The sequence below is a fragment of the Phacochoerus africanus genome, chromosome 8 (assembly GCF_016906955.1).
Source record: "Phacochoerus africanus isolate WHEZ1 chromosome 8, ROS_Pafr_v1, whole genome shotgun sequence".
Lineage (NCBI taxonomy): Eukaryota > Metazoa > Chordata > Mammalia > Artiodactyla > Suidae > Phacochoerus > Phacochoerus africanus.
Genome location: NC_062551.1, coordinates 90,046,394 through 90,072,227, shown reverse-complemented (window position 1 = coordinate 90,072,227; position 25,834 = coordinate 90,046,394). Strand labels below are relative to the sequence as shown.

The 25,834-nt window shown below is 50.6% G+C and overlaps 1 protein-coding gene across 1 annotated transcript in view; it reads right to left on the bottom strand.

Moving 5' to 3' along the window:
* Window positions 1–3,712: 3,712 nt before the first annotated feature.
* C8H1orf94 (chromosome 8 C1orf94 homolog) overlaps window positions 3,713–25,834 on the bottom strand; it is a 41,009-nt gene continuing 18,887 nt past the window's right edge. The window contains exons 2-7 of the mRNA XM_047788689.1: window positions 24,604–25,301; window positions 21,037–21,297; window positions 19,502–19,677; window positions 14,167–14,244; window positions 9,839–10,035; window positions 3,713–3,788 (exon numbers count right to left, since the gene is read on the bottom strand). Of these exons, the coding sequence (XP_047644645.1) occupies window positions 3,713–3,788; window positions 9,839–10,035; window positions 14,167–14,244; window positions 19,502–19,677; window positions 21,037–21,297; window positions 24,604–25,301 (1,486 nt within the window). The remainder of the gene's footprint in view (window positions 3,789–9,838; window positions 10,036–14,166; window positions 14,245–19,501; window positions 19,678–21,036; window positions 21,298–24,603; window positions 25,302–25,834) is intronic.

Sequence of the window (25,834 nt, the reverse complement as noted above, 5' to 3'; positions counted from 1 at the left end):
ATTTCACAATGATATGCCTTGATATAGATCTTTTTCATTCATTTTGCTGAGTACTTGTCTGGACCGTTCAATCTGGGAAATTTTCTTATGTTTTTCTATTGATACTTCCCACCCCTCTCTTTTCACTGTTCTGCCTGGAACTCCCTTTAGCCAGCTATTTGGTTTCCCGGGCTGATCTTCTCATTTTCTTATCTTTTATCTGCTTTAATCCATCCCTGTGTCTTTTAAAAATTCTCCTTTCCATAAGATCTCTTTGATGTTAGCCTCCAACCCTTTCCACTGAAAAAATTAGCTATCACTCTTTCAATTTCAGAAGCACTTTCTTGTTCTGGTTTTTAAAAATAATCATACGGCAGATTGCCTTATTTTTTAAATGCACGATCTTCTCTTATCTCCCTGAGAACATTACACTCTCTCTTTCTAGTTCCTTTTTACCTTGGTTTTGATCTGTGTCTTTCTTGTTGGAGATTGTCCATTTCTGTTAAACATTAAATGCTCAAAAGTTGATTGGAAGCTCTTAGTAAAAGGGCATAGTCATATGCTAATTTTCATTGTGCCTTTGGGGGCCATTTGGTTTCTTCAGAGGATCTTCCAAATTTCTGCCTCTTGGGTCAAGTCTATTTGCTGGCATTGGAAGCGGGTGTGTATTTCACTGAATGTTCAATTTCTATCAGCACCCTCATCTCCACAATCCTTATGCGTGGTCTGTATGTTTCTCTTCTATCTCGTAGAGAACTATCAATGCTCCTGGATTTGTGGGGCCAGGATAGGAGCTCCCTTTTTTTTTTTTTTTTTTTTTGTCTTTTTAGGGCTGCACCTGGGCATATGGAAGTTCCCAGGCTAAGGGCTGAATTGGAGCTGCAGTTGCCAGCCTCTGCCATAGCAACACCAGATAGATCCAAGCTGCATCTGTGACCTGCACCAAAGTTCACATCAACTCCAGATCCTTAACCCACTGAAAGGGGCCAGGAATCAAACTTGAGTCCTCATGGATTATAGTCTGGTTTGTTATCCCCGAACCACAATGAGAACTCCAGGAGCTTCCTCTTACACCAACCCTTTCATCGCTCTTCAGCCCTATCCTCCAACTGACACTTGGAACCTCCTGAGAACTTCAGGCTCTGCGAGAGAAAGTGATTTGCTTCTTATTGATTGGCAGGTATTTTAGAAGGCATTTCACCATGCCCCTCCCCTCTTCTGCTACAGCATTTACCACTCCTTTGTATATAGCAGATAGAGTTGCTGGCTGCTCCTAGCATCACTGAGAATGGAGTTTGTGTAGATGTTCTTGCTCTCCTTCTGACTTGGGGGAAAAATTTTGTAAGAGGGACAGAAACAGCCTTACTCCATCATCTTAAAACCACAAGTGTATATGAGGTAGACATGAAGCCTATGTTAAGACTACAGGATTTCCCACTGTGGCGTAGAATCCAACTAGGAGCCATGAGGTTGCAGGTTAGACCCCTGGCCTTGCTCAGTGGGTTAAGGATCCGGCATTGCCGTGAGCTGTGTTGTAGGTCACAGATGTGGCTTGGATCCTGTATTGCTGTGGCTATGGTGTAGGCTGGCAGCTGTAGCTCCAAGTGGACCCCTAGCCTGGGAACCTCCATATGCCATGGGTGCGGCCCTAAAAAGACAAAAAAAAAAAAAAAAGACTACATTGTCTTTTTATCTATTAACATTACAGTTAATAGAACAGGTTCAGAGAGGTTAAGTTCTCTGCCCAACGTCAGAGTTGGGAAGTGGCTAAGAACCCATGTCAGGTCAAGGGCAAATTCATGCTCTCTCCTGCCTCCAGGCACTCTGTGATCCAAAGAGGGTGGTAAATTATGGCTCAGCCTGGGTTAACACCTAGAGGCACAATGTGAGGAAGCCTTCCAGGGAGCACAAGAGCTCCTGCTTTTGCAAGAACTCCTAACCAACCAGCCTCTCTCAGTCAGTGGAGGGTCTAGACTGTTAACCACGGAAGCCAACAGGAAACATGAGGCACTAGAAGCGGGGTCAGCCTTGGGGAAAGGGACTAAAGGACTCAGGGAACCTCAGCCTGAGACCACGTCGAAAGGGAGGAGGCATAAGTCCTAAGAGAACGTGGCAGAGAAAGTGCTCTCCAGGGACCCAGGAAAGAAGGTCAATGAGGCCCACTGTGCCACATTGTGAAGGCAAGAGAAATGCTCTAATGGGCACTGAACACAAGCCCATCCCGAGACACTGGAGACTCCCAGACCTGGCCTGTCACCGCAATCAGGAAGGGGCTCCTAATGCCCTCAGACCTGGCTCCTCCCGGCCTCGGCGGGCGTGGGGCCGAGCTCTCAGGTGAGTGACGGGGTTGGTGAGACAGCAACTTGGAACTGACGGTGGGGTCCTTCTGTTCGTGCATGGTTCCTTTTTGAGAGCCTGAGGGAGATCCTTCCATTAACCCTATTTGATTTCCTCTCTGGAGGATTTGCCAAAGGATCGCACATGAGGGTCATTTCATAGACTGTCCCTGATCAGTGATGGCTGCCTGGACCACTGCAGGCAGAAGTAGTCTGTGGCTTTGTCCAGGCTCAGGGGAACAGCTGCGTAATGATGCATATGCCATGGGGCCGAAGGAGAGTTAAAGCACATGCGTAGCACTGACTTGGGCATCTCCTCTTCGCAGATTTGTGTCCCCCATAAAGGTGATCAGGACACTCTCGATGTCCCTCTTCAAGTCACTGATAAGAGCTGACTGAGAATGACCCAGGGACATGCCATTAGGGGCAGTTCTGAGACTGACCTCTAGCTTGGCATTGAACTACAATCACTGGATATAGTCACACTTGGGATTATTTTTAGAAGTGATTTTCAGGCCACATTTTCCCATTTTTCCCAAAAAGAGAGACTTTTTCTGTAACTGCACCCCACCCCCGGACAGGCCAGAGCAGGATGGACTTTGTTGATGGTTTCATTTGGGGCCACCCTGCGCATATGGAGTTCCCAGGCCAGGAATCAGATCCGAGCTGCCGTCGTGACCTAAGCCACAGCTGTGGCAACACTGGATCCTTCATCCAGTGTGGGGACTGAGCCCATGTCCCAGGGCTCCCAAGACACCACCAATCCCATGGCACCACAGAGGGAACTCCAGGATGGACTTCTTTTACGTCCTTTCCTGAGATGCATCAGCTGGGCTGTTAGGAAATGAGTAGATCACAGAAGAGAAGAGATAAACCCTCAAGTTTATGGTCCTTGGGGTCCTGTATTCAGAAGGAAGCACTAGGAGGACTGAAGCCTGTGCTCTCTCCTCCTGTCCGCAGGAACTATGAGCCTCCCTGAGGGCAGTGAAAATTATATAGAACATAACAGAAAACAAACAGGCCCACTCCATTTCAAGTAGCTCATACTTTTATCATACAATACAAACTTTCTAAAATTAAGTGTCTTACTTCTATTTTACCAACAACAACAACAACAAAAATCACTCATGTTAGCTAAATATGGGATGAGCAACTGAGTAGGACTATAAGGGGTGTGTGTGTGTGTGGTTTGTGTTGTGTGTGAGGGCTCTGTGTGTGTGTCTGTGGGCGTGAGTGTTGGTCCGCAGACAGATCTAGTCTTGGCTCTTTTGTGTCTGTGACCTGGTCAGAACCTTGGCTTTCCAAACTTCATACCAAGCTGTTGCAGAATCCAGAATCCCAGAGCCCTTAGCCCTGTTTCAAGGGTTGAGGAAGGAGGAGGCGGATGAGAAGGAGATCTAAAAATTTATGCCATTCCCACTGGAGGAAAAATAGTGGCCGTTCATCAGGGGCCCACCAGACGTCGCGCCGAACCTGGAGGGGAAAGAAACAGACGTCATGATGACATTCCTGATGTCAGCCAAGATATGAGGAAATGTAACATATTAATTTTGTGGCTGTCAAAGACTGGGGAGATCATGACAGGCTTGGAAGCTGAAAGCTTTAGCAATAATAAAAAAGCGTGGGCTCTGGGAAAATAACAAATGAAAACAATACAACTGAAGGACAAGGCGTTCCCGTTACAGCACAGTGGAAACAGGTTCGAGGACACAGGTTCGATCCCTGGCCTCGCTCAGTGGGTTAAGGATCCGATGTTGCCATGAGCTGTGGTGTAAGCCGGCGGCTGTAGCTCTGGTTCAACCGCTAGCCTTCTAACCTCCATGTGCCGTGAGTGTGGCCCTAAAAAGACAACAAACAAACCAAAAAACAACTGGAGGACAATAAAGCTTTTTCTGCCACTTCCCAAAGTCAGGAAGCCCTTGGCAATCTGTAGGGACTATTTCTACCAGGACTGCGCTCTCTCCATGTCCAGGACCACAGCCTAGGGCACTTCTCTGGATCTGAGCACCTTACCCGTGGGCCTGCAGCCACTCTACCTTATGTGTCCCCCAGGAAATTCCACATCTGAGACCTCGGAGCCACGTCCCAGTGGGAGATGCTGGTGTCTGGGCCATCCTAGGGCTGCTGATCCCTTTCTCGGCACCAACCTAGATCAGCCCTTCCGTTTCATCACCAGTCTCAGAAAGAAGGACGTGCACGGGCACCCCCGACACCCGGAACTTTGCTGGAGCCTCAGGGAAGGAAGAGCTGGGAGGCTGTGCGCTCCGCCTCTGGGAGCAGACACACCCCCTTCTGGCTTTTCTCCCTGGCACACGGCTACTCAGACTTGAAAAGAGGGTTCAGAAGCCGTCTCCTCTGTGAAGCCTTTCCTGGCCCTTCCAGCTGGAATCGTTTACTCACACTTCTGGGATCCGATTACACTTTCTTTCCCCATCTGCTGGGATACGTTGAATGAATGGAATCGAGCTCACCACAAATCACGGCAGAGCAAATGGCTAGATTTAGCCTAATCCAGGGATTCTCAGTCACTTTTCAGCTGGGCAGATGCATTTTACAGAAGATGTGCGTGGCGTCCTCCCGTGAATTGATGAAACAAAAAGGGGTGGGGGGAGTGCCGGGAAGGGAAGAAGCGACGGGAACAAACCAGCACATTAATTTGTAATGCCTCAGCTGGTATCAGTGTCTGTCGCTCACTGTGAGCAGCTGTGGACAAGCTGGGCTTTGGGTTGTTTGATTCCCTTCTCACTAAAATCCACTGCATGAGAGAAGGGACGCTGTCTAGACCCTTTGCCGTTTAACACCCAGCCCCCAGACCAGGACCCGGCACAAGGTAGATGCCAGAGAAGCAATTGATGCCGGCGGTCACCCCAATCTCTTTTTCTCTTATTCAAAAATCATATTGGCAAAGGAATGTTTGAAAGCGCTGTTATTTATTATAGGGATACTTTTGAATTTCACTCCGATTTATAAGAGATTTAATAATTACTGGTCACAAGTCATTCACGAGGCATCTCCTATCTGATTGCCACACCCCATGGACCTGACCCCTTCAGGCTGAGAACTTCAGATCCACTGCCAAGGGTATGGTCTGAGCAGGATGTGTACTAGAGGGAAGAGGGGCAATCCGTGTAGAGTTTTCGAGGAATGCTTCCTGGAGGAAGAAGAGTTTGAATTGCGTCTTGAGCATGGTGACCTATCCTGGTTGGTCGGGGACAATTTCTACACTGGTATTCCCAGTGTGATTATCATTTGTTTTGTTTTGTGTTTTTCTTTTTTACAGCCACACCTGTGGCATGTGGAAGTTTCCAGGCTAGGGGTCAAATCATAGCTGCAGCTGCCAGCCTAAGCCACCGCCACAGCAACACCGGATCTGAGATGCATCCACAACCTACACCACAGCTTTCAGCAACACCAGATCTTTAATCCACTGAGCAAGGCCAGGGAGCCAACCTGCATACTCATGAAGACTACATTGGGTCCTTAACCCACTGAGTCTCGATGGTGACTCCTGCAGTCGAATTCTTAACCCACAGCACCACAGTGGGAACCCTGTATTTGTGGTTTTTTCAGTTGTCACACTTATTATCATTTGGAAGATAAACTAACCGTATGTCGACCTTGCCCTCATGGATGGATGGATGGATGGATGAATGCAAATGGACTTGGCAGAGGGCAGGGAGGGATCCTCTCCTCCTTCTCTGAGAACATGAGGCCATCTGCTCCTTCCTCTCCCACTTCATAGAGTTGAGTCCCTTGGTTCTCTCCTTTGCTCCTGACTCAAGGAAGCACTCACCGGCTTGTCTTCCAGACCACACTCTCCGCCCAGGCCCCTGAATCCCTCCCTGCCAAGTGCAGCCTCTCCTTGACCTTGTTCCATCCAGCACGACTGATAACCCCCAACACCACAGCTGTGTTGCTCCCTACAGCCTTTGGCACCCAGGCTTCCTTGCCGTGCCATGATCCCTCCCTCTCCTCACCTGGCTCCCTGTGCTCCACTCCCTCCTATTTTCCCTCTGACCTCTTAGATCCTTTGCTGGTTCTTTCGCATCTCCCCGATCCCTCTCCCTATGTTGGGGTCCAGGCTTCAGTCCTTGGGTCTCCTCCTGTGTACATGTGCTCCCCGGGCAAGCCCATCCTATCCCAGGCCTTTCAGCGTCATCTATATGCTAATGATGCACAAAGGTATATTATCAGCCACAAACGCTCCCCTGAGCCCCAGACTCATATTTCCACCTGCCTATCAACAGCTCTGCTCATGGGTCTAACAAGCATCTCGAATCTCATATATGCAAAACCAAACTCCTGATCAACAGACACTTGCTCTCATCGTTGTCTGGACCTTACTTAGTATTTTGGCATTGCCACTTATCCAGCGCTCAGATCAAACATTTCAGAATCACATCGGATTCCTCGCTTTTCTTCATTGAACAGCCAACCACCATCAAGTCCATCAGTTCTACCAAGAAGGCAAACACTCCAGGTCTTTTCTCACCCCCTCCCCATGGTCAAAGCCCTAGTCTACACTACCAGCACCTCTTGCTTGGGCAGCTTTAAAGGCTCCTATCCTGGTCCCCTCCACCAGGTCTCACTCCACAGCTCACTCTGCATACAATGGTCAATGTCAACTTCCTCACTTGGAGAATTAGAACAGTCCTAGCCTCCCCCTTCTCTTCCTCACCTGCCTCCCAGGTCCCCTCTCCTCTGGCCCTGCAGCCCCTCTGACTTCAACTCTGCCCACTCTCTCTGTCCCAAGTTTCCCATCTCAGGGCCACTGCACTGTCTATTCTTTCCGCCCAGCATGCTCATCACCCATAGATACACATGCTTCAATCTCTTGTTTCCTGTAGGTCTCGGCTGGAGAGCCATCCCTCCATTCTCTCCCCGCTTATCCCTTGCCCCTAACATGTGTGATGCTTGTTTTCTTACTGTCTAGCTCTCCTCCTGGAATGAGAGAAAGAAACACGTTGTCTTGTTCACGCCAGTAATCAGTGGCTAGAACAGTGCCAGGCACACGGAAGAGGCCACAAATATTTTTCAAATGAATGAATCCTCCCTCAGTGGAGTTCCCGTTGGGGCTCAGTGGTAACAAACCCGACCTGTATCCATGAGAATGTGGGTTCGATCCCTGGCCTTGCTCAGTGAGTGAAGGCTCCAGCGTTGCTGTGAGCTGTGGTGTAGGTTGAAGATGCAGCTCAGATACCGCATTGCTATGGCTGTGGAGTAGGCCGGCATCTGCAGCTCTGATTTGACCCCTGGCCTGGGAACCTCCATATGCTGCAGGTGCGGCCCTAAAAAGAAAAAAAAAATCATCCCTCGCTTTGCCGTTCCAAACTCACTTTCCTGGTCTTCCCAGCCTCTCAGGTCCCACTCCACCCTGCTGACTACTTCTCCCCTCTCTCTCCTCTGTCACCCACAGAGTCCCCGGATGGCCCCAGGTGCTCTCACTTCTAAGGCTGCTCCTTCTTCAGCCTCCTGCTACTCCTTTTCCTCTCACTTCTAAGGCTGCTCCTTCCTCAGTCTCCTGCTACTTCCTTTTCCGCTGAAGACAGACAGAGGCCAGGTTTCCACCCTCCACTCTTACGGCTCCGATCTTGGGACCACGCTCCCTCCCGAGCACAAGCGGTTCTGGCTTCTGCGGCGAGTCTCTCTTCCTTGAGCCCAGAGTCACAGTGTGGAAGACGGATGTTTGCCAACCTGGAATGCAGGCCGTCTGCCCTCTGAAGTCTCATCTACTTTCCCCTCCAGGGAGGTGAGAGCCCCTCTTACAGACCCCAGACTACACTGTCTCCTGCCTCCTGTTTTTCTGCCCCCTCCAGCCCTTTCAGTCCACTCCAGTGTTCACAGATCTTGCCCCTAGCCTTCCAGTCAGAGCTTTTGATAATCCAAGCCCAACCTCCCTTTTCCTATTTTCACCTTTTTCAAGAGATAAATCTAATGCTTCAACCAGATGTCTTTATTCCCCAGGCCTTAAGCCTGCCCCGCACCATCCCACCCAAGGGCCCTATTCCTCCAATTGCTGCTCACTGGACCCTGCCCATCCTGCAGCCCCTGCTGTCCACCCATCAAGGATCCTCCCTCTGCCCTCCGGCCACTCTGATGGTCTTCACTTTGTCACGGCACCAATACCCCTGTGCCTCCTTCTCACCCACACTCTGGCTTTGATCAGATCTGATGGAAGGGAACTTGGCTTAGTCATTGACAGTGCCCCGCAGGCTAAATTTGTCCTAAATACAGGAACTGATGGGACATAGCATGATGTGCTCTCAGAGAAAAGGGAAGGAGAAAGGGAGGGGGGGAAGGAAAGAAAGGAGGGAGGGGGGAGGGAGGGGGAGGGAGGGGGGGAGAGAGGGGGAGGGAGGGGGGAGGGAGGGGAGAAGGAAAAGGAAGGGGGAGAGAGGAAGGAAAGGAGGGAGGGAGGAAAGAAAAGAAAAAGAAAAAGAAGGGGTGATGGGTTTTATATTCAAATGACACTATCAACCACCATCTTGCATGTTCTCCATGCTCCCTAGGAAAGTAAATAATCTGCAAATGCCACAGTTAACACATTTGTTTATCCCTGTTTCTACCTTTCTTTTCCCAAACAGATCTGAGTATGGAAACCTCTTTCTAGCATTTATTCCTATAACAAGACATTCGGAGGCAACGCTGAAAGGCTAAGAGTCTGGAACCCACAGTCCACACTATGGTGAGGGGCTGTGATGGGAGGAAGGGAATCACTGGCAGGCTGGGGAGTTGGGCCCTCATCCTATAAACCGAGCTGCCCAGACTGGGGCACACATGCTCCAGGGTGCACCCAGGACACTCAGAATCTCGGGGCTGACACGGTACCACCTGCCTCGCAGAGCCTCAGCAGGGAAGGTTTGGTGGGGGGATGCAAGTTGCGTGTGTTATTATTATTAAAACAACAAACACAAATTCCCTACTGACCAGCACGTAAAGTTTGTGTGCAATTGCCAGCTAACATGTTGAGCCTGTGTCAGCTGTTCACAGCTAAGCTCCTCTCCTCTGCTCTTTGGGGCATTTTTGGGGGAAAGTGTGAGCAGCCAGATAAGCAGTGGGAGGCCCTTCAGCAGGGCCTGTCTCAAACTCATTGGGATGTTGGAGAGATTAGCCTGGCAAGGAGCTGAGGATGCGGAAAGTGGGAGACAGGGCTATAAGAAGATTACCTGGCCATGTCCTGCTGGAAGCCAGGCAAACGGGGAAAGGGAAAGGCATATGAGACACACGCCACCACCTGCCACCTGCTGTGGGTGGTGTGCCCGTTGCTACTGAACGACCGCACAGCTGCATTTCTGCACCAGGCTGCAGGATTCCAGCCCCAAAACAGGTCTCCAAAAGGACCCCAGCAGGCCCAGAACAGGCTCAACCTCCATGCCAGGTCCACCCAGGACCCACATAGCCTCTGGACACAGGCTTGAGGTCTCCCCTCCCCGCAGCCATGGAACAGAAGTACCAAGAAAGCCCCAGTGAGGCCCAGCCCTTTTAGATACGAGCTGGACTTCCAGTGTGGGCTCAGGACTCACCCGTATGCCTGGGGGAACAGGTACTGCGGCCCATCTCCTGCCATGGGGGAAGGGTCTCGGGCACTGCTGGCCAGCTTCTGAGGTGTCCTCTGAGGGTACGGATAGTTGGGCTGGACGAAGGGGATGTAACTCAGCAGGGGAGTGTAGGAAGAGCGGAAAATCTGCTGTCCCATCTGTGGTGGGTTGTATGGCGCCACCTGCAGGGCAGAGAGGAGAGGGGGGCTAGGCCAGGCAGAGACCGCTGCTTCTGAACGTCCCGTTCACCAGCCCCTGGGCCCCTCGGTCACACAGGAGGCTGGAAAAAGCACAGAGCTCAGCTTCTGCATGTGAGAACGGCCAGTTGCTGCGTTATCTGAACCTCAGTTTTCTTACCCATAAAATGGGCCAACACCTATCTCCATCGTGCGGGCACTGAGTCAGTTGTATAAGCAGAGACTGGTGCATCATAAACAGCAAATGAAGATGATTTCCATTCTCTTCTCTGTCCCCTGCCTTTCCCACAGTCAACGTCCACCTCAAAAGCCCCTTGTTCATTTCTGAAGTCTTTTACCATCTCAGGAAAGGCTGTTGAGGTTTATACATCCCTGGCTTCTATCTCAGGATCTCAACAGATTCCAGGTCCAAGACAGCCCTGCCTAGTGGAAACTCCTGTGATAGATGATGGAAACTTCTGTGTCTGTACTGCCCAGTATGGTAGGCACAAGGCAGAAGTGTGCCACCTGAGCACTTGAAATGGGGCTAGTGTGACTGAATGTTAAGTTTTACTTAATTTTGATTGATCTCAATTTAAATACCCACACATGGTGGATGGTAAACAGTATTGGACAGTGTGAGTGGAAGAGGAAGCCCAAAGGGGGGGCAACGGAATTCAGCTCAAACCCTAGAGAAAAACAGGACCTCACTGGGTCTCTGAGACTACCTGGATCAGATCCCCACCAAGAAGCAGGATTCCTACTATCTTGCCCCCAACAAGGCAGGACCCCACCTGTCTTATTTACTGATTTACCCTGGGCCCTAACACTGTGCCTGTCATATAGTAGCTGCTCAATAAACATATGAATGAATAAGTGCAAGAAAGGGAGTTCCTGTTGTGGCTCATCAGGTTAAGAACCTGACATAGTATCCATGAGGATGTGGGTCCGATCCCTGGCCTCACTCAATGGGTTAAGGATCCAGCATTGCTGTAAGGTGTAGCATAAGTTGCAGATGCAGCTCGGATCCACCACTGCTGTGGCTGTGGTGTAGGCCAGCAGCTGTAGCTCCCATTCAACCCCCTAGCCCAGGAACCTCCATATGGCACAGGTGCAGCAGTAAAAAGGAAAAAAAAAAAAACTGCAAGAAAGAAAGAGGAGGAGGGAAGAAAGAAAAGACAAAGTGTCCCCTTGATTACCCCAAATGACAGGGAGCTCATTACATCTCGAGGACTGTATTCCACTACTGACTGCTCCAAATGTCTTGTCTGGAGCTGACATCCATCTTCCTGAGTGTTTCTGTCAAAACTGAGGGACGTTCTGGATTTCCACTTTAATAGCAAGAGTTTAGAGTCCAAGCTGTTACAGAGGTCAGCGTGCCAACAACTCTCTCTCTTGCACATCCTTATCTGATTTTTTAAAATCACAAAGGCTAGAGCTTATTAAGTGCTTGGGGGGTAACTGGCCCTTCATATGGATCCTCTCACTTAAACTCCAGACAGCCCTGCGAGGTAGGACCATTACATTCCCCAGTTTAGAAACGAGGAAATTGAGGTTCAGAGAAGTTAAGCAGCTTGCTTAGTACGTTTCAAGTGTCTGAGTTTTGTCAGAATCCCAGTTGGGTGAGCCCAGAACCCGCGGCCCTGAACCACACCCCTACGCTTGCTGCCTCTAGAAGCTGAAGCCCCTCACCCCTGACCTCTCCATCCTTCCCTCAGTGGACATGTAGGATCTGGTGATGCTGGACAAGGGCAACAAACCCCCAAAAGGATGAGCTGAAGGTCAGAAAGTGCACAGAGCTTACAGAGAGAACCCAGGACCCAGGAATGCACCTCCCAGGACAGACACCTGTGAGTCAGGGTGGCAGAAAAAATCCCTGCTTTTCACAGTGAGGGGGTCCTGGACCTTGGAGGTCACTGATGTGAAAGAGAAGATGTGTGTCCTAGAGCTTAAACATGCTTTACTCAGCAATGGCTCTCACTACATGTCACTGATAAAAACCACAAAACAGGGAGTTCCCATTGTGGCTCGGTGGGTTAAGAACCCAACTAGTATCCATGAGAATGTGAGTATGATGGCCTCACTCAATGGTTTAAGGATCTGGCATTGCCGTGAGCTGTGGTGTAGGTCACAGACGTGGCTCAGATCCCGTGTTGCTGTCACTGTGGTTTAGGCTGGCAGCAGCAGCTCTGATTCGACCCCTAGCCTGGGAACTTTCATATGCTGCAGGTGTGGCCCTAAAATTTTTTTAAAAAAAGGAAAAAAACAAAAACAACTCCCCTACACACAAAACAAGAGGTGTGTAGAGCTCTGGAACCTTCTCCAAGATACACCTGTTGCTGACAAAAGCAATGATACAGCAGTATGTCCAGAAGGCCACAATTACATAAAAATATGTATATAAATAGATACCATTGGAAGGATACTTAAGGAACCAGTCACAGTGATTGCCCCTAAGAGTTTTAAAATGTCTGCACCAGGTTTTTATATTACTTTTTCCAATACATGCACAGGCATCAATGGTCTAAAAAGCATTCCCTTTGGAGCTAGGTGGATGACGTCACTGTTCGCAGGGCGGAGGGGATGTGGCTGAGAGACTGTGAGCCCAGCTGTCTCTTCTCTACTTCATCTCAGGAGGCAAAGCTCATTCTGCTGAAAGAGCAGTCCTGGCCCATGTAAGAAAGCAACCCGTACCTATGGGTCCTTCTCTACCTTCTGGAACATTCTAACATCCTTCAGGTCAGAGATGGAGTCTGAGGGCTCCCCAGGGAGAGAGGAGAGGCAGAGGGGGTCTGTGGGTTTGAGCGTGGGGATGCAGGGCCAGCCTGAGAATGGAGCTGCTTCTCTGCTCCTTTCCTCACATCCCCAGCCCTGCCCCAAGACCTGTCTCAGGACCTGAAGTTTTGTGTTTTGCACATGCAGCTTGATGGCGTGTATATAACTCCATCTTTATTCGAGTTGGTGTGTGTTTGTAGTTTTGTCTCTGCTGCTTTATTTTGACACCATATTTTTGTGAATCGGTGTCCAAGAGGCTGTAAGCCACAGTCATTGGAAATGTGGTGCCCAAGCCACGCTGCCCAAGTTTTAAACCCCAATCCTATTGTTGGGTTACTGTTGGGTAGGTACTGACCCTGACCTATCCATGGGAATTGGGGTGAGGCAGATTTAGCTAACAAAAATTTATAACACCCAGTTAAATTTGAATTTCAGATAGACAAAACAGCCAATTTTGTATTCTAAGTATGCTCCACGCAGTATTGGAACAGAATTCTACTAAAACCTTATTGACCATTTACCTGAAATTTAAATTTATCTGTCTTGTATTTTATTTTTTGGCTGCACCTGCAGCATGCCAAAGTTCCCAGGCCAGGGATCAAACCCAAGCCACAGCAGTTAATCCCAAGGCCACCAGGGAACTCCAGTGTCTTGTATTTTAACTGATAGGGGAGGAATATGACTCCCAACCCCACCGATGCTGGGCGAGGCTGTGTGATTTGCTTTGGCCCCTGGAAGGCAGGTGCACCTCACCACGTCCCAGCTCTGAGCTGGGCCTCGCGGAGGCTTTGAGTGTTTCTGCTCAGCCCTCCCACACCCCCTGCCATCCAGCATGGCAGCAGCAAAAGCTACCATTATCTTCAGCCCGGGCCCCAAAGAGGGATACATGGAACAGGCTTGAACACAATCTCAGCTCAGCTCAGCCAATCTGCAAACCCATGGGTAAAAAAATAAATATTTTATTGCTGTAAATCTGAGATATCGAGGCCGTTTGTTGCCACAGCAAAAGCCAGCATATGGGTTAACTTTATAACTTTGGACAAATTATTTAATCTCTCTGCACCTCAGTTTTCTCATCTCTAATCTACTTCATAGGGTGGTTCTGGAGGTTAAATTAATGCAGGTAAAGCCCATAGAGAAGGGCCTAACAAGCAGTCATCTGTAAGTGCCAGCTGGCATTAGCACCTGGGGACACTGGTTTGTTCCCACAGGCATGTTGGTATTTGTGTCTGTTCTCTGGGGTCAAGGGTGGGCGGGAAAGTGTGGCTGGTGACCAGCTGGACAAAGACAAGGGAACAGACATCTTTCTGACCTGAAGGCCTTCATGGAGCTGGGTCGGAGGTGAGGAGGTCATCTACTCACCTGTCGGGAGTAACACCCCAGCTGGGGGGGTAGGGTCTGCTGATAGGGCATCCTGGCTGCTCGCTGTGGATACAGGCCCTGGGGAGAGAAGGAGCAGGCTCAGAGCCATGGGGCCATGGGCTCCCAGCCAGAGCACGGTAGCCACTCAACCCAGCTCGCTCGCCTGCCTCGCGGACACAGCCAAGACCGTCCCATCACCCTGCTGGCCAGAACCACCAGCTGCCCAGTCCAGCTGGAATCAAGTCCGGCCAGCACAACCCACACCATGCAGGCAGCCCCTGCTTAGCAGGATTCACAGCCTTTGGGGGTGAATAATTCAGGAACCTGCTTGCCTCTCGATTTCCAGATCTGCCCCTTTAGAGGCTGTGTGACCTTGGGCAAGTCACTTCCCCTCTCTGAGCTCTTGTTCCTGGTCTCTAAAGTTATGTGTGGTCAAGCCTGTAAAGCTGGTGAAAGTAGCCAGATTATCTTTGTTGCTGTCTCTACCCCTTTTCTAAGTGCCTTTCCCCAAACCCCACTCCCGCCCCCAAGACGTGAGCGGCCCATGTCCATCCGTGTGCATGTGTGTGCAGTTTGCCTCCATGTTCATTTAAGCCCATCTGCACGTGTGTTTCCAATCGTGTCTGCAGCCATAGGTTTCTGTGTACAAATGGGCAACCGGGAACCCAAGTGTGTTAGTTTGGGCCTCTGCTGCTCTGCGTCTATCTGCCCACACGTACATCTCTGTCTGTGTCTGATGATGGAGATTGACAGGAAGATAAATGAGTTAATCCATCTAAAGGGCTTAGAACAGTGCCCAGCGCATTGTAAGGATCCTGCAAATGCTAGGTATTTTTTACCATCTCTCACTGCCCCCACCCTCCACTTGAAGAGGTCGCCTGGCAGCTCAGCCCAACAGGAACAGAAATTTAATTCACAACTCTGCCTGGGTGGCCTTAGGCATCCATGTGTATAAACACACACACACACACACACACACTCAGCAGACCTGCTGCCGGGGGTGGGGTCAGCCCATGACCCCTCCAGTCCCAGACTGCTTCTATCTGTCAGTCCTATGTTACCCCAAAGATGCAGCTCAAAACTCAAAGCACCTCTCAGACCCTATGTCTTTCCCTGAGATGCTGCCTCCATCCTGGGCTCAGCTTGTGCCAACTGTCAAAGGGTTGGTGGCTGCCACTGTGCCCTCGACGGCATCCTCAGGGCCCACGAGCTCCTCATAAAAGGCTCCAAATCCCCCAGCTCTCTGACAGCCCATCCTCCAGGCTCCCCGAGAGCACACATCCTCTCAGAGGCCCTCCTTATCTCTGCTCCCATGCACCTGACACTTGCAGTGGGGCTCTTCCACTTCCACCAACCCCTTGACCCCAAACCAGTGCACCTGCTTGCCTTTTCTCCAAGCCTTGTAGCTCGGGGCAGCCTCACTCACCACCACGACCAAAGTCTGGTCTCTGACCCCAGGCGCGGCCCAGGCGTGGCCTCAACTGGGACAGAAGAGGCGCCCGGATGGCTCTGCCCTGCCCCCTGCCTGTTCCCAGCCCTCAGTGGGCTCCAAGGCCACGTTCTAAGTATCCCTACTATGTATCCCTCCCTCCCCCCTCAGCTCTGCTTTCCAGGCTGCCATCCTCCCCACGCCTGCCTGGGTGAGTCTACGCCCAGGATCAATGAACTACCCATCCCTGCTCCATCCTAGGCAGGATTTCAGGAGATGATACTATTATTCATCAATATGAGCCACACTGTATCACTATATGACTTCAAGCTTTTTTTTTTTTTTTGCTTTGTAGGGCCGCAAATTCAACCCCGGGCTAGGGGTTGAATTGGAGCTGCATGCAGCTGCTGGCCTACACCACAGCCATAGCAACACGGAATCCAAGCTGCATCTGTGACCTACACCACAGCTAGTGGCAACACGAGATCCTTAACCCACTGAGAAAGGCCAAGGATCGAACCTGCGTCCTCATGGATACTGGCTGGGTTTGTTACCACTGAGCCACAAGGGGAACTCCTAGTTGTTCAAATTGCAATTCTGTAAAATCACAAGCCAAGGTAAATAAACCTTCACTCCTCTCGGCTCGAGGCCATGGCCTCTCCCACGTGCCCTCCCTCCTTAATTGGGAGCTGAGTTCCTTTGTGCCAAGCAGCCCAGGAGCCTCTGCAACTTCTTGGTGCTGGGGGCTTAGTCTCTCACGGCTCTGCATCTGTCCACAGCAGGGCTCTGAGTCAATTGGATTTGGGACTTCATCTTTATTCCTAACGCCAAGCAGGGAAAGAGACTAGCATAGACTGTTTCCCGTTTCTCCCCTGCGTCTTCTCAAGGTCTGCCGAGCTCCCTGACCCTGTTTCCTAGGAAGATCAGGGCTGAATAATAATATAAACCAACATCTGTATCATACTTGAGATTTGACCAAGCCCTTTCCCAACTACCGACACAATTAACCTGACAACTGATTTAAATCTTTGCTGCTGCTGCTGCTGCTGTAATTATTATGAGACCATTTCATAGATGAAGAGGCCAGGGCTCAGAGTATTTGGCTCACTTGCCCAAGGCCACACAGCTTGGAAGCAGCAGAATTCCCTTAAACCCAAGCCAGACGATTCCAAAACCTGACTTCTTTTTATCGTATCAGGCCCCTTGAAGGCATGACGCAATCATGAGGAGCTGGGAGAAGGTAAATTACACTGTCCCTGGTTAGCACCGGGGAAGGTTGGCAGGTACAGCCAACCTCAGCTGGGCCTCTCAGGTGCCGAAACTGCAGGAGCCCCAGCATTCAGGGCCCTCGACCACTTCTGCCCAGCAGCCAAGGAAGCTCGGAGTCAGCCCTGGGATGCAAACACCAGCATCTCTGAAGATAAGGGAAATTCAGGCTCAAAAAGATATGTCCAAATCTCACCTACCCTATAAGTCAGAAGTTAACAGTGTCAGGTAAGAAGAGACACTGTCCCTCAAAACAAAACAGAAAACAAACTTCGTGAATTAGCTTTACATGGTAAGGCCTGAGAATGCATTTGAGAGTGAATCGGTTTATGTTAAATAAAATTATGCAATTGTTTCTGTCTCCAAGGTGGTCTTTGACTTGCTCCTGATTTGCACTGGACTCAAGTTTCTTAGTCATCTTGGAATCCCCTCACCTAAGTCAAGGCTCAGCCAAGAGTCAATGTGAAGCAAGGGGATAGAGGTTCCCAGGCTAGGGGTCAAATCGGAGCTGCAGCTGCCGGCCTACACCACAGCCACAGCTACACGGGATCCGAGCCCCTCCTTCAACCTACACCACACCTCATGACAACACAGGATCCTTAACCCACTGAGCTGGGCCAGGGATCTAACCTTGCATCCTCACGGATATTAGTTGGGTTCATTTTTGCTAAGCCACAATGGAACCTCCCACAAGGGGTTTTTAAATTACTTAAACAAATGAGGAAATAAATAAATACAAATGAGAAGGTCAGGAAGTCTGCGGATAAATGACGGAAGAAGGAGGGAGCAAACTCAAAAATGAAGAAAGCAAAAATGAGCAAACGCAAAAATGGAAGAACGTCCATGAGGGATGGGGAACCCCGAGAATGGGGAACGGGGCATTTCTCTCAAGACCTGTGCAAGGACCTGTATCACAGGTATGGAATGTGACGGATGCAGTGGGATGGTCCCCATGAATCACACCTCATCTCAGCGTCTCACCTGATGGGGCCCAGAGAGGGGGTGGGCACTCGCTCTCTTTAGCAAACAAAAAAGGGCTTGAAAACAAAACTCTGCAGAGAAAAAGAGAGACCATGCTAAACATGTTTTACTGCAGTTCCTGTTTAAGATTCAAGGGCTAAGCCAGGTGGACCCGCTCAGAGAGGCTTTACATGGAGTAGGGATGATCCACCTTCCGAGGGGATGTCTAAGCCACCCTGCCGTAAAGGAGGAAATGACATGGGGACCCACGGGGCAGGGGGAGGGGCCCAGAGGCAAGATGAGACAATCTGGGGGGGATTTCCTTCTGTCTTTGCCCTCTTGGGCTTGGCCATGCCAGGCTGGGCCAGCAGGTTCCTGAGAACCTGGCCCTTCTGCATGTACCTGCTTGCCATTCTGGAAAGGAGCCAGGGAAGGGGAGAGAAAACTGAGAAATCTTAGACACCAAGCACCCTTCCTGGAGGAACTGGGCACTACCTAAAGGGGCAATTTAAGATCTTGGTTTGGACTATGGGTTAAAGCAGAGTGGACATTGATTTGATTTTTTTTCCTTCTATCTACCCAGGGGGACGGCAGCTCTTAAAGGAGATTAAGTTAACTAAACTAAAGAAACCACATTTTCCCTGCATAAAGGAGTTCCGTGAGTAAAATTTCTCACCCTGCAAGTGGTTCCCCATTCCTCTGTGTCTGGTCTCTTAGCTACATACCCCACGACCAAGAGTGTGTGCTAAGCCACCTTAGCTGGTAGAAGCTAAGGCTTCTGGGCCAGAGTTTAAAGTGGCCACGGAAATTGTCACCCACACCAGGACACTTCAGAATGAAAGGGTGTGGGATCAATAATTGGGCTGGGACTAAAGACCTGAACTGGGACTGTCCCAAGTAATCTAAGACACATGTCATGCAACTGTAGTGAGAGTCACCGGAGGTGGGGGAGGGGAGGGGAAACACAGACTCTGACATCAATCTGTCCTGGGAGCCCAGATATTTCATAGGCCAAAACTAGGCAAGCAGCTCTGGAAGACACAGCATAGAGTGAGCTGGAATTCAGACAAAGGGAAATGAGAAAAACACACGCAGATGCATGTGGGTGCACCTGTTTACAGGTGGTTGGTCTGATGTGGCCACAATGAAGAAGCTAATGGAGTTCTCTTGTGATGCAGTGGGCTAAGGATCTGGCATTGTCACTGCAGTGGTTCGGGTTGCTGCTGCAGCCTGAGTTCGATCCCTGGCCCATGATCTTCCACATGCCGTGGGCTTGGCCAAAAAAAAAAAAAAAAAGAGGAGACGTTAAAGAACAAATCTAGGAGTTCCTGCTGTGGCTCAGCAGAAATGAATCTGACTAGTATCCATGCAGATACGGGTTTGATCCCTGGCCTTGCTCAGTGGGTTAAGGATCCGGCACTGCTGTGAGCTGCAACTTAGGTCCCAGATGAGGCTCGGATCTGGAGTTGCTCTGGCCATGGAGTAGGCTGGCAGCTGCAGCTCTGATTTAACCCCTAGCTGGGAACTTCCATATGCCACAGGGGCAGCCCTAAAGAGCCGACAAAAACGAGTCTAAAGGTTCTCTGAGAGCCACAGCTCCCCATGGATGGCCACCAGAGACCCCGGCCTGGGACCCGTCACTCACCTGGTACTGCGCCCGGCCTGGGACCCGTCACTCACCTGGTACTGCGGGAAGGTGGAGGGGTTGCTGAACACAGGCGGAGGTGGATAGTTCAGGTTGAGCCAGAGTGGCTGGTTCAGGGTGGCTGAGGTCAAGGTGGTGGTAAAGCGTGGAGTGAAGACATTCCCTGTGTACTTGAGGTTGTTCTTGTCGGCCCCCATCGCTGGTGGGTTAACTGTAAGTCACAGGGGAGGCAGAGCATTTCCTTGACCGAGGAAGGGAGAGGCCAGGAAACCCTCAGCACCACGACCGCCCCCCGGGTTAATGTTCTCAGAGGTCAGGCCTTTTACGCTCCCAGAAGGTTCTTCAAAAGTTCAGGTGAATTTCCAACTCTAGGAAAACACCGTTAGCTCACATCGCTGCCCATTCGGAAGGGGCGAGAAATCCCAGCTCAGGCTGGCATGGAGCATCTCTCTCTCCATCACTCACTAGTAAGGAGGCCGTTTAGGAAGAGAATACAAGAAACCAGACTGCCGAGGCTGTGTCTCAGCTACGTACAAAACCATGTTTTTCCAAGGGCTTTAGAAAAATCCAGTTCAATACAAACAAATTGCCATGTGATAGGAAGTCAATCTTATTAAATCATTAAAGCACCCCCCTGAGGACAAGTACATGGCAACAGGGAGGGCCTTGTGCAGGTGGTTGTATCTGTGCTAGAGTCATTTTTTAAAAAATATATTTTAGGAATTCCTGTCATGGCTGAGCGGAAACAAATCTGACTAGTATCCATGAGGATGCTGATTGGATCCCTGGCCTTGCTCAGTGGGTTAAGGATCCAGCATGGCCGTGAGCTGTGGTGTAGGTCACAGACGCAGCTCGGATCTGGCATTGCTATGGCTGTGGCGTAGGCTGGCAGCTGTAGATCGGATTAGACCCCTAGCCTGAGAACTTCTATATGCTGCAGGTGCAGCCCTAAAAAGACCAAAAAAAAAAAAGGAATAAACAACAGATTGCATTATTATAAAAAACATTTTTAAAAGTTATATAATTCAGGATGGTAGAACCCAAAATTAGGCAGAATGAATGAGATTTGGTTGGGTTGTTTCAGGATACGAATCCTGGATTCTCTCCTTCTACCATATGCCTGTGGGCTTATAGAGTCAGAGATAGGGTGACAATTTCCCCTTTCTGGGCACATTTTTGGTGGCGAAGGAGATTTGACTAAAAGAGTTGCAGAAGTGCAAGGGAGGGAAAACAGGGACATGAATAAGCTCAGTGTAGAACGATCTTGAAGAATGGATTTTTCTTTGGCTTGGGCAGCTGGAAGGGATCTAACACTTGCCGAGTCAGGGCTGCATTCAAACTAACCACTGACCATGTGACCCCTGAAAGCCAAGGGCATTTCTCCTAGCGATTGTATTCTCTGTAGGGGAGAGAGAGAAAGCAAGCCATTTCCCCATTTTATGAGACTCGGGAAAGACAGCGACTTGCCCATGGATAAGACAGCTGTTTGATGGCCGAGCCACTCCCCAGAAGCCTATGAGGGCTTCTGAAATCCCATCCTCTACAGACTCCCTGGGCGAGGTCAGCTTACATTTCAGCTCTAGCCCGTCCACCTCCACTCTGCTGCGAAGCTTCAGCTGCCCGCTTGAGTTCTTGGCGGCCCCGAGGAACTCATAGAGCAGGTTCTTCTCGGCTGGCCAGGCAGGCTTCTTGGCCGGCAGAGCCATGGACATGGAGCCCCCAGGGTCAGTGCAACCCTCATCACCACAGATGTCCTTCTGGCTCTGGGGCCACTGACTGAGAAAGAGGCTCTCTCGACCCTTGGTCAGCTCCTTGATGCCAGGGTTCCGTTCTACAGCAGGAAGGAAACTGAGTCACTGACTCTGGAAGGCCAAGTGCTGGAGTCAGGGAGCACCGTCTCCCAGACCAAGTGATGGATCCTCCACAGCACACCTGAGGCTCCGACCACTATGGACTCTCTCTCAGCTCCATCCAATCCCTGAAGCCCCTCATGGACCAGCACCCATTCTGGTCCTCCCCTCTCCTGCTCACGTGCATGGTCCAGTCTTATCTTCCTCCCTTCCATCCTCCCATTCATCCTTCCATTATTCCTTGCTTCCTGTTACTTCTTTTTCTTTCCTTCCTTCCTTCCTCCCTCATTCCTTTCTTTCCTACCTTTTCTCTTTCCTTATTTCTTTTTTGGCCGCACTTGAACCAAGCGGAAGTTCCAGGGCCAGGGATTGAACCTGTGCCACAGTAGTGACCAAGCCAGATCCTTAACCTGATGAGCTACCAGGGAACTCCCTTCCTACCTTTTCCCTTCCCTCTCTTCCTTCCTTCCAACCCTCCATAGGTTGGACTACAAAGGTTCGAGATACAAAGCTGACTTAGACATGGTTCTTGCCCCCAGGGAGCCCCTGGCTTAGTGGGGGTCACGTGTTCCTGCAGCACACACGTCTGATCCCTCGTCATGCACTCTGGCTCCTGCTTTGTTGCTCACAGGCCGTTCAGCACACTCATCAGTGCCAGGCCCTGACCTGAGTCCTGGGGACACTGTGATGAGTCAGAGCCAGACTTGGCCCTGCAGGAGCTCACAACAAGGAGGACAAAAGAGACGGTCCCAGAAATAGCTCCGGGACAAGGCAGATGGGGACCAGGAGGTGACAGAGGGACACAGTGGGAGAAGAAGGTGGCTGAGATGGCTTCTGTCTGAGAGGGCCAGAGGGCTTCCAGAAGAAAGAGGGCCCTCAGCAAGGCCTTACAGCCAGGGCTATGGGTGACTTAGGCACAGGCATGGCAGCATCCAAGAGACACAGTGAGGCACTGGCTGTGGTCGGTGCGAGGCTCAAATCTCTCCAGATAGACTGAGATCTGTCTGGACCATCATGGATCCTCCAGCAGCAGTGGTTTTCATCCATACTTCCTTCTGACCAATGGAACTTTCTTCCAACAAAATGAAGTATGGGGGGGAATATATGTGCATTTATATATTATATATTTATACAATATTACATAGTATAAGTTTATTTATAATATTACATTAGATATTTATATATAATATTGCATGTTATATACAATATTTCATATATATTACATGTTATATTTACATATAGTATTGCATGTTATATATTTATGTATAATATTGCATGTTGTATACAAAATACATGCTATATATTTACATATAATATTGTGTGTTATATATTACCTGCTATATATTTATACACAATATTGCATATTATCTACAATGTTATATGTTATATATTTATATACAATATTGCATATATATAATATTACATGTTATATATATGTATATAATATATAAATGCACATGTATAACATATATACATATGTAAACTTTTTTAAGGCATTGCTTGGTTGAAGCAGGGAAGAGGCCCTGGCTCCCAGCATCTTCACACCTTCCCCAGACTGGAGGTCCTGGAAAAGTGGAGTTTGGCTGGGAAATGGCACTGAACACACAGCAGGCACCTGGGATGACTCTGGGATCAGAAGACCTGTGCTCAGTGTTACCTGTTGGGAGTGGATGTGATCCCACAGCTCTTGGCCCCACTGGCCCAGTGTCCTTGGGGCCGAGTCTGGACAGGACTGGGCCTGCTCTCCTAGTGCCATCCTAGCGAAGGAAAGAACTCCTCTGGCTTGAGCCAATTTAGGAGAAAATGACATTTTTAGCAAAACATGTCCCTAGAGTCTCTTCCAAGAGTTTCTCTGGTTGCTGAGTGTAGCCCCCAGCCAGCGTGCTGAAATAACAGTACCCACTAATAACAGCCCTCTCCCCAGAGGCCCCCACACCTGCAGTCGCTTGAAACACGCTTTCCGCTCACTCATCTCCAAAGCTCCCTCCTCCAGCCTCTGTGTCCACAGACACACACACACACTTCTGCCTGTCTTTCCTTTGGCTCACACACACATAACTACAAACACACAGAACAGAAGCACGCACATGTACACGCGGTCACACTGGGTTTTCTCTAACAAATACACATGCACCTGCACAGCTCCCCTTGACACACCTTTGCCCACACACTGTGCACACAGACACACCAAGCAGTGGGAGAGTGGGTGGGACAGGACAGCCTTCAGCCCAGCAGCCCCCTCCGGCAGAGACATCCCGGCCTCCCTCCTGGAGAAGGAGGAGGGAGGAGGGAATGTCCCCTCCCCCAGGTGGGGCTCCATACAGCCCATCGTCCCCAGAGTCCTTGGGCTCCTAGAGGGCTGCCCAGAGCCCAGCATGCCGTCCACAGCTCAGAGCCCCTGGCCTTCCTGGAAAAGCTCCGGAGCTCAGAGTGTTTGCTATGGTTCCCCTTGTTCCTCTTTTTTTAGGAAGATGGATTTGGACCCTCCCAATACAGGCATCTCTCCATTACCCGCCCATGTTCACAGCCTGAGGGAGAATTTTTCTTTTGCTTTTCTCCTAGTGGCTGCTGATGGCAGGCAAATGCCACCGCCATCAGTCTACCTTCTTGGAACCATCCAGTCTGAGTGGCTGGATCAGAACAGGCACAAAATGCAGAATCCTGGGGCGGTGGGGGGGAAACCTGGAAATGGCTGGATTTCCAGGGCTGGGGAGGTGGGGTGTGGACTCCTCAATTCAGGTGAGGGAATGCACTTTTCTAAAGCCCTGTAGTCCCTGGGGACAAATCCGAGGACCAACAGCCCACACTGGACTGGAGAGTTTACACGTTCAACCCCCTGCCCGGAGAGGGGCTCAGGCCTCGTGGTCAGAACAGGTGTCTCCCTCAGAAAGTAATCAGATTTCCCTCCTTCCCAGCTTAAAACCCCACGCTGCAATTAATCCTTGGACTCAGCGGGGGTAAACGCTTCCTTCCATTGTACCTGGGTACCTGTGGATTCAAAAACCGAGTCAGTTACCAAATGGGCCCATCTCTCTTCCCAGAGCACGTTGAATTCAGGACCACAGGACCTGCCTGCACGAGCCGGGCCCTGTATACAGGCATCCAGCAGAGGAGGCCTGTGGGGGCTTGAAAACAGCCTGTGCCTGTGGACCCAGCTCACCAGCGAGGCCGTCTCTTCCTACTTTGCACAAAGAGGCTGCCTGTGCCTGATGCAGCCTGACTCGCTTCCCAGCAAGTTTCTCCTCCCTGCAGGCACACTCCATAGCCCTGCTGCCAGTCCCACTCACCCATCAAGTGGTGCCCCCCCGTGGCGGGGTCAGCCTCGGGCTTGGAGCAGATCTTGGCAAACACCGGGAGCTGCTTCTTCGGAGCTGGGAGTTCGAGGAGCTTGTCGAGCTTGTCGGGAGGCCTGGGAGGAGGGGGAGGCGGCAGCAGCAGGAACGGGCCCAGCCCTGCAGGCTCCTTGGGTCCAGGGCCAGAGAACATGCTGTTCTGCAGGAAGTCTTTGATGACTCTGGTTTCCTCCAACACCACCTTGCTGTCGGGGGCCTTGGACGTCTCAGGGGACTTTAGTGGGAACTGGGCCAGGAGCTTGCTGATCTCCAAATTGGAGGCCCCCAGGCCATGGCCCCGATCCTCCATTCTCTTGGCACCCTTGACCTTGGCAGCACGGAGGATGCCCGTGACTGTAGATAGGGCAGAATCGCAGTCCTGCCGGCTGCCGACAACAGACACGGCCACCTTCGGCTCCAGAAGCTGGTCACCGGTGATGATGGAGGCCCCTGGGCACTCACTGCTGCCTGCCACCAGAGAAGGCACCAGAAGGCAGGGAGCCGGGGGTCGGGGTCCCCCGGGAGGGCTGCCGGGTGCCTCTAGCTCTCCCGAGCTCTCTGCGATTAGGATGAGGTGCTCTTGGGTGAGGTTCAAGAACTCCTGCTCCACCAACAAGGAGATCTCATCTTTGCCACTGGTGAGCTCCAGAGCCCTGCCAACAGGTCAGAAAGAGGTGGCTTTAGTGCCAGTTCATTGAGGGTGGACCTGCGGATAAGGTGCAGGCCCCAGGGAAAGGCGCTGGAGGAAACACATTTCCAGGTATGAGAAACTGACAGCTTTTTTTTTTTATTTTTCCCTTAAATGGCTGCACCCACAGCATATGGAAGTTCCCAAGCCATGGATATGGCAATGCCACATCTGAGCCACATTTGCAACCTTTAGCCAGCTGGCCGCAACACTGGATCATTAACCCACCAAGAGTGAGGCCAGGGATGGAACCTGCATCCTCAGAGAGACTCTGTCAGGTCTTTAAACCACTGAGCCATACTGGAACCCCTAACTGCTTTTTAGGAGAGACAATGGACCACCAGTGGACCCCAAGGGGTTTCTACACCACACCACTGGGCACAGTACCAAGAGCTTGGTTCTGGGAATCAAGACACTTCCCGATACTGCATCTTGCTGAGAGCTGAGCCTTAATTTCTATCCATCTCTCTCTGTTCTGCTGTGCCCAGGACTTGAGCA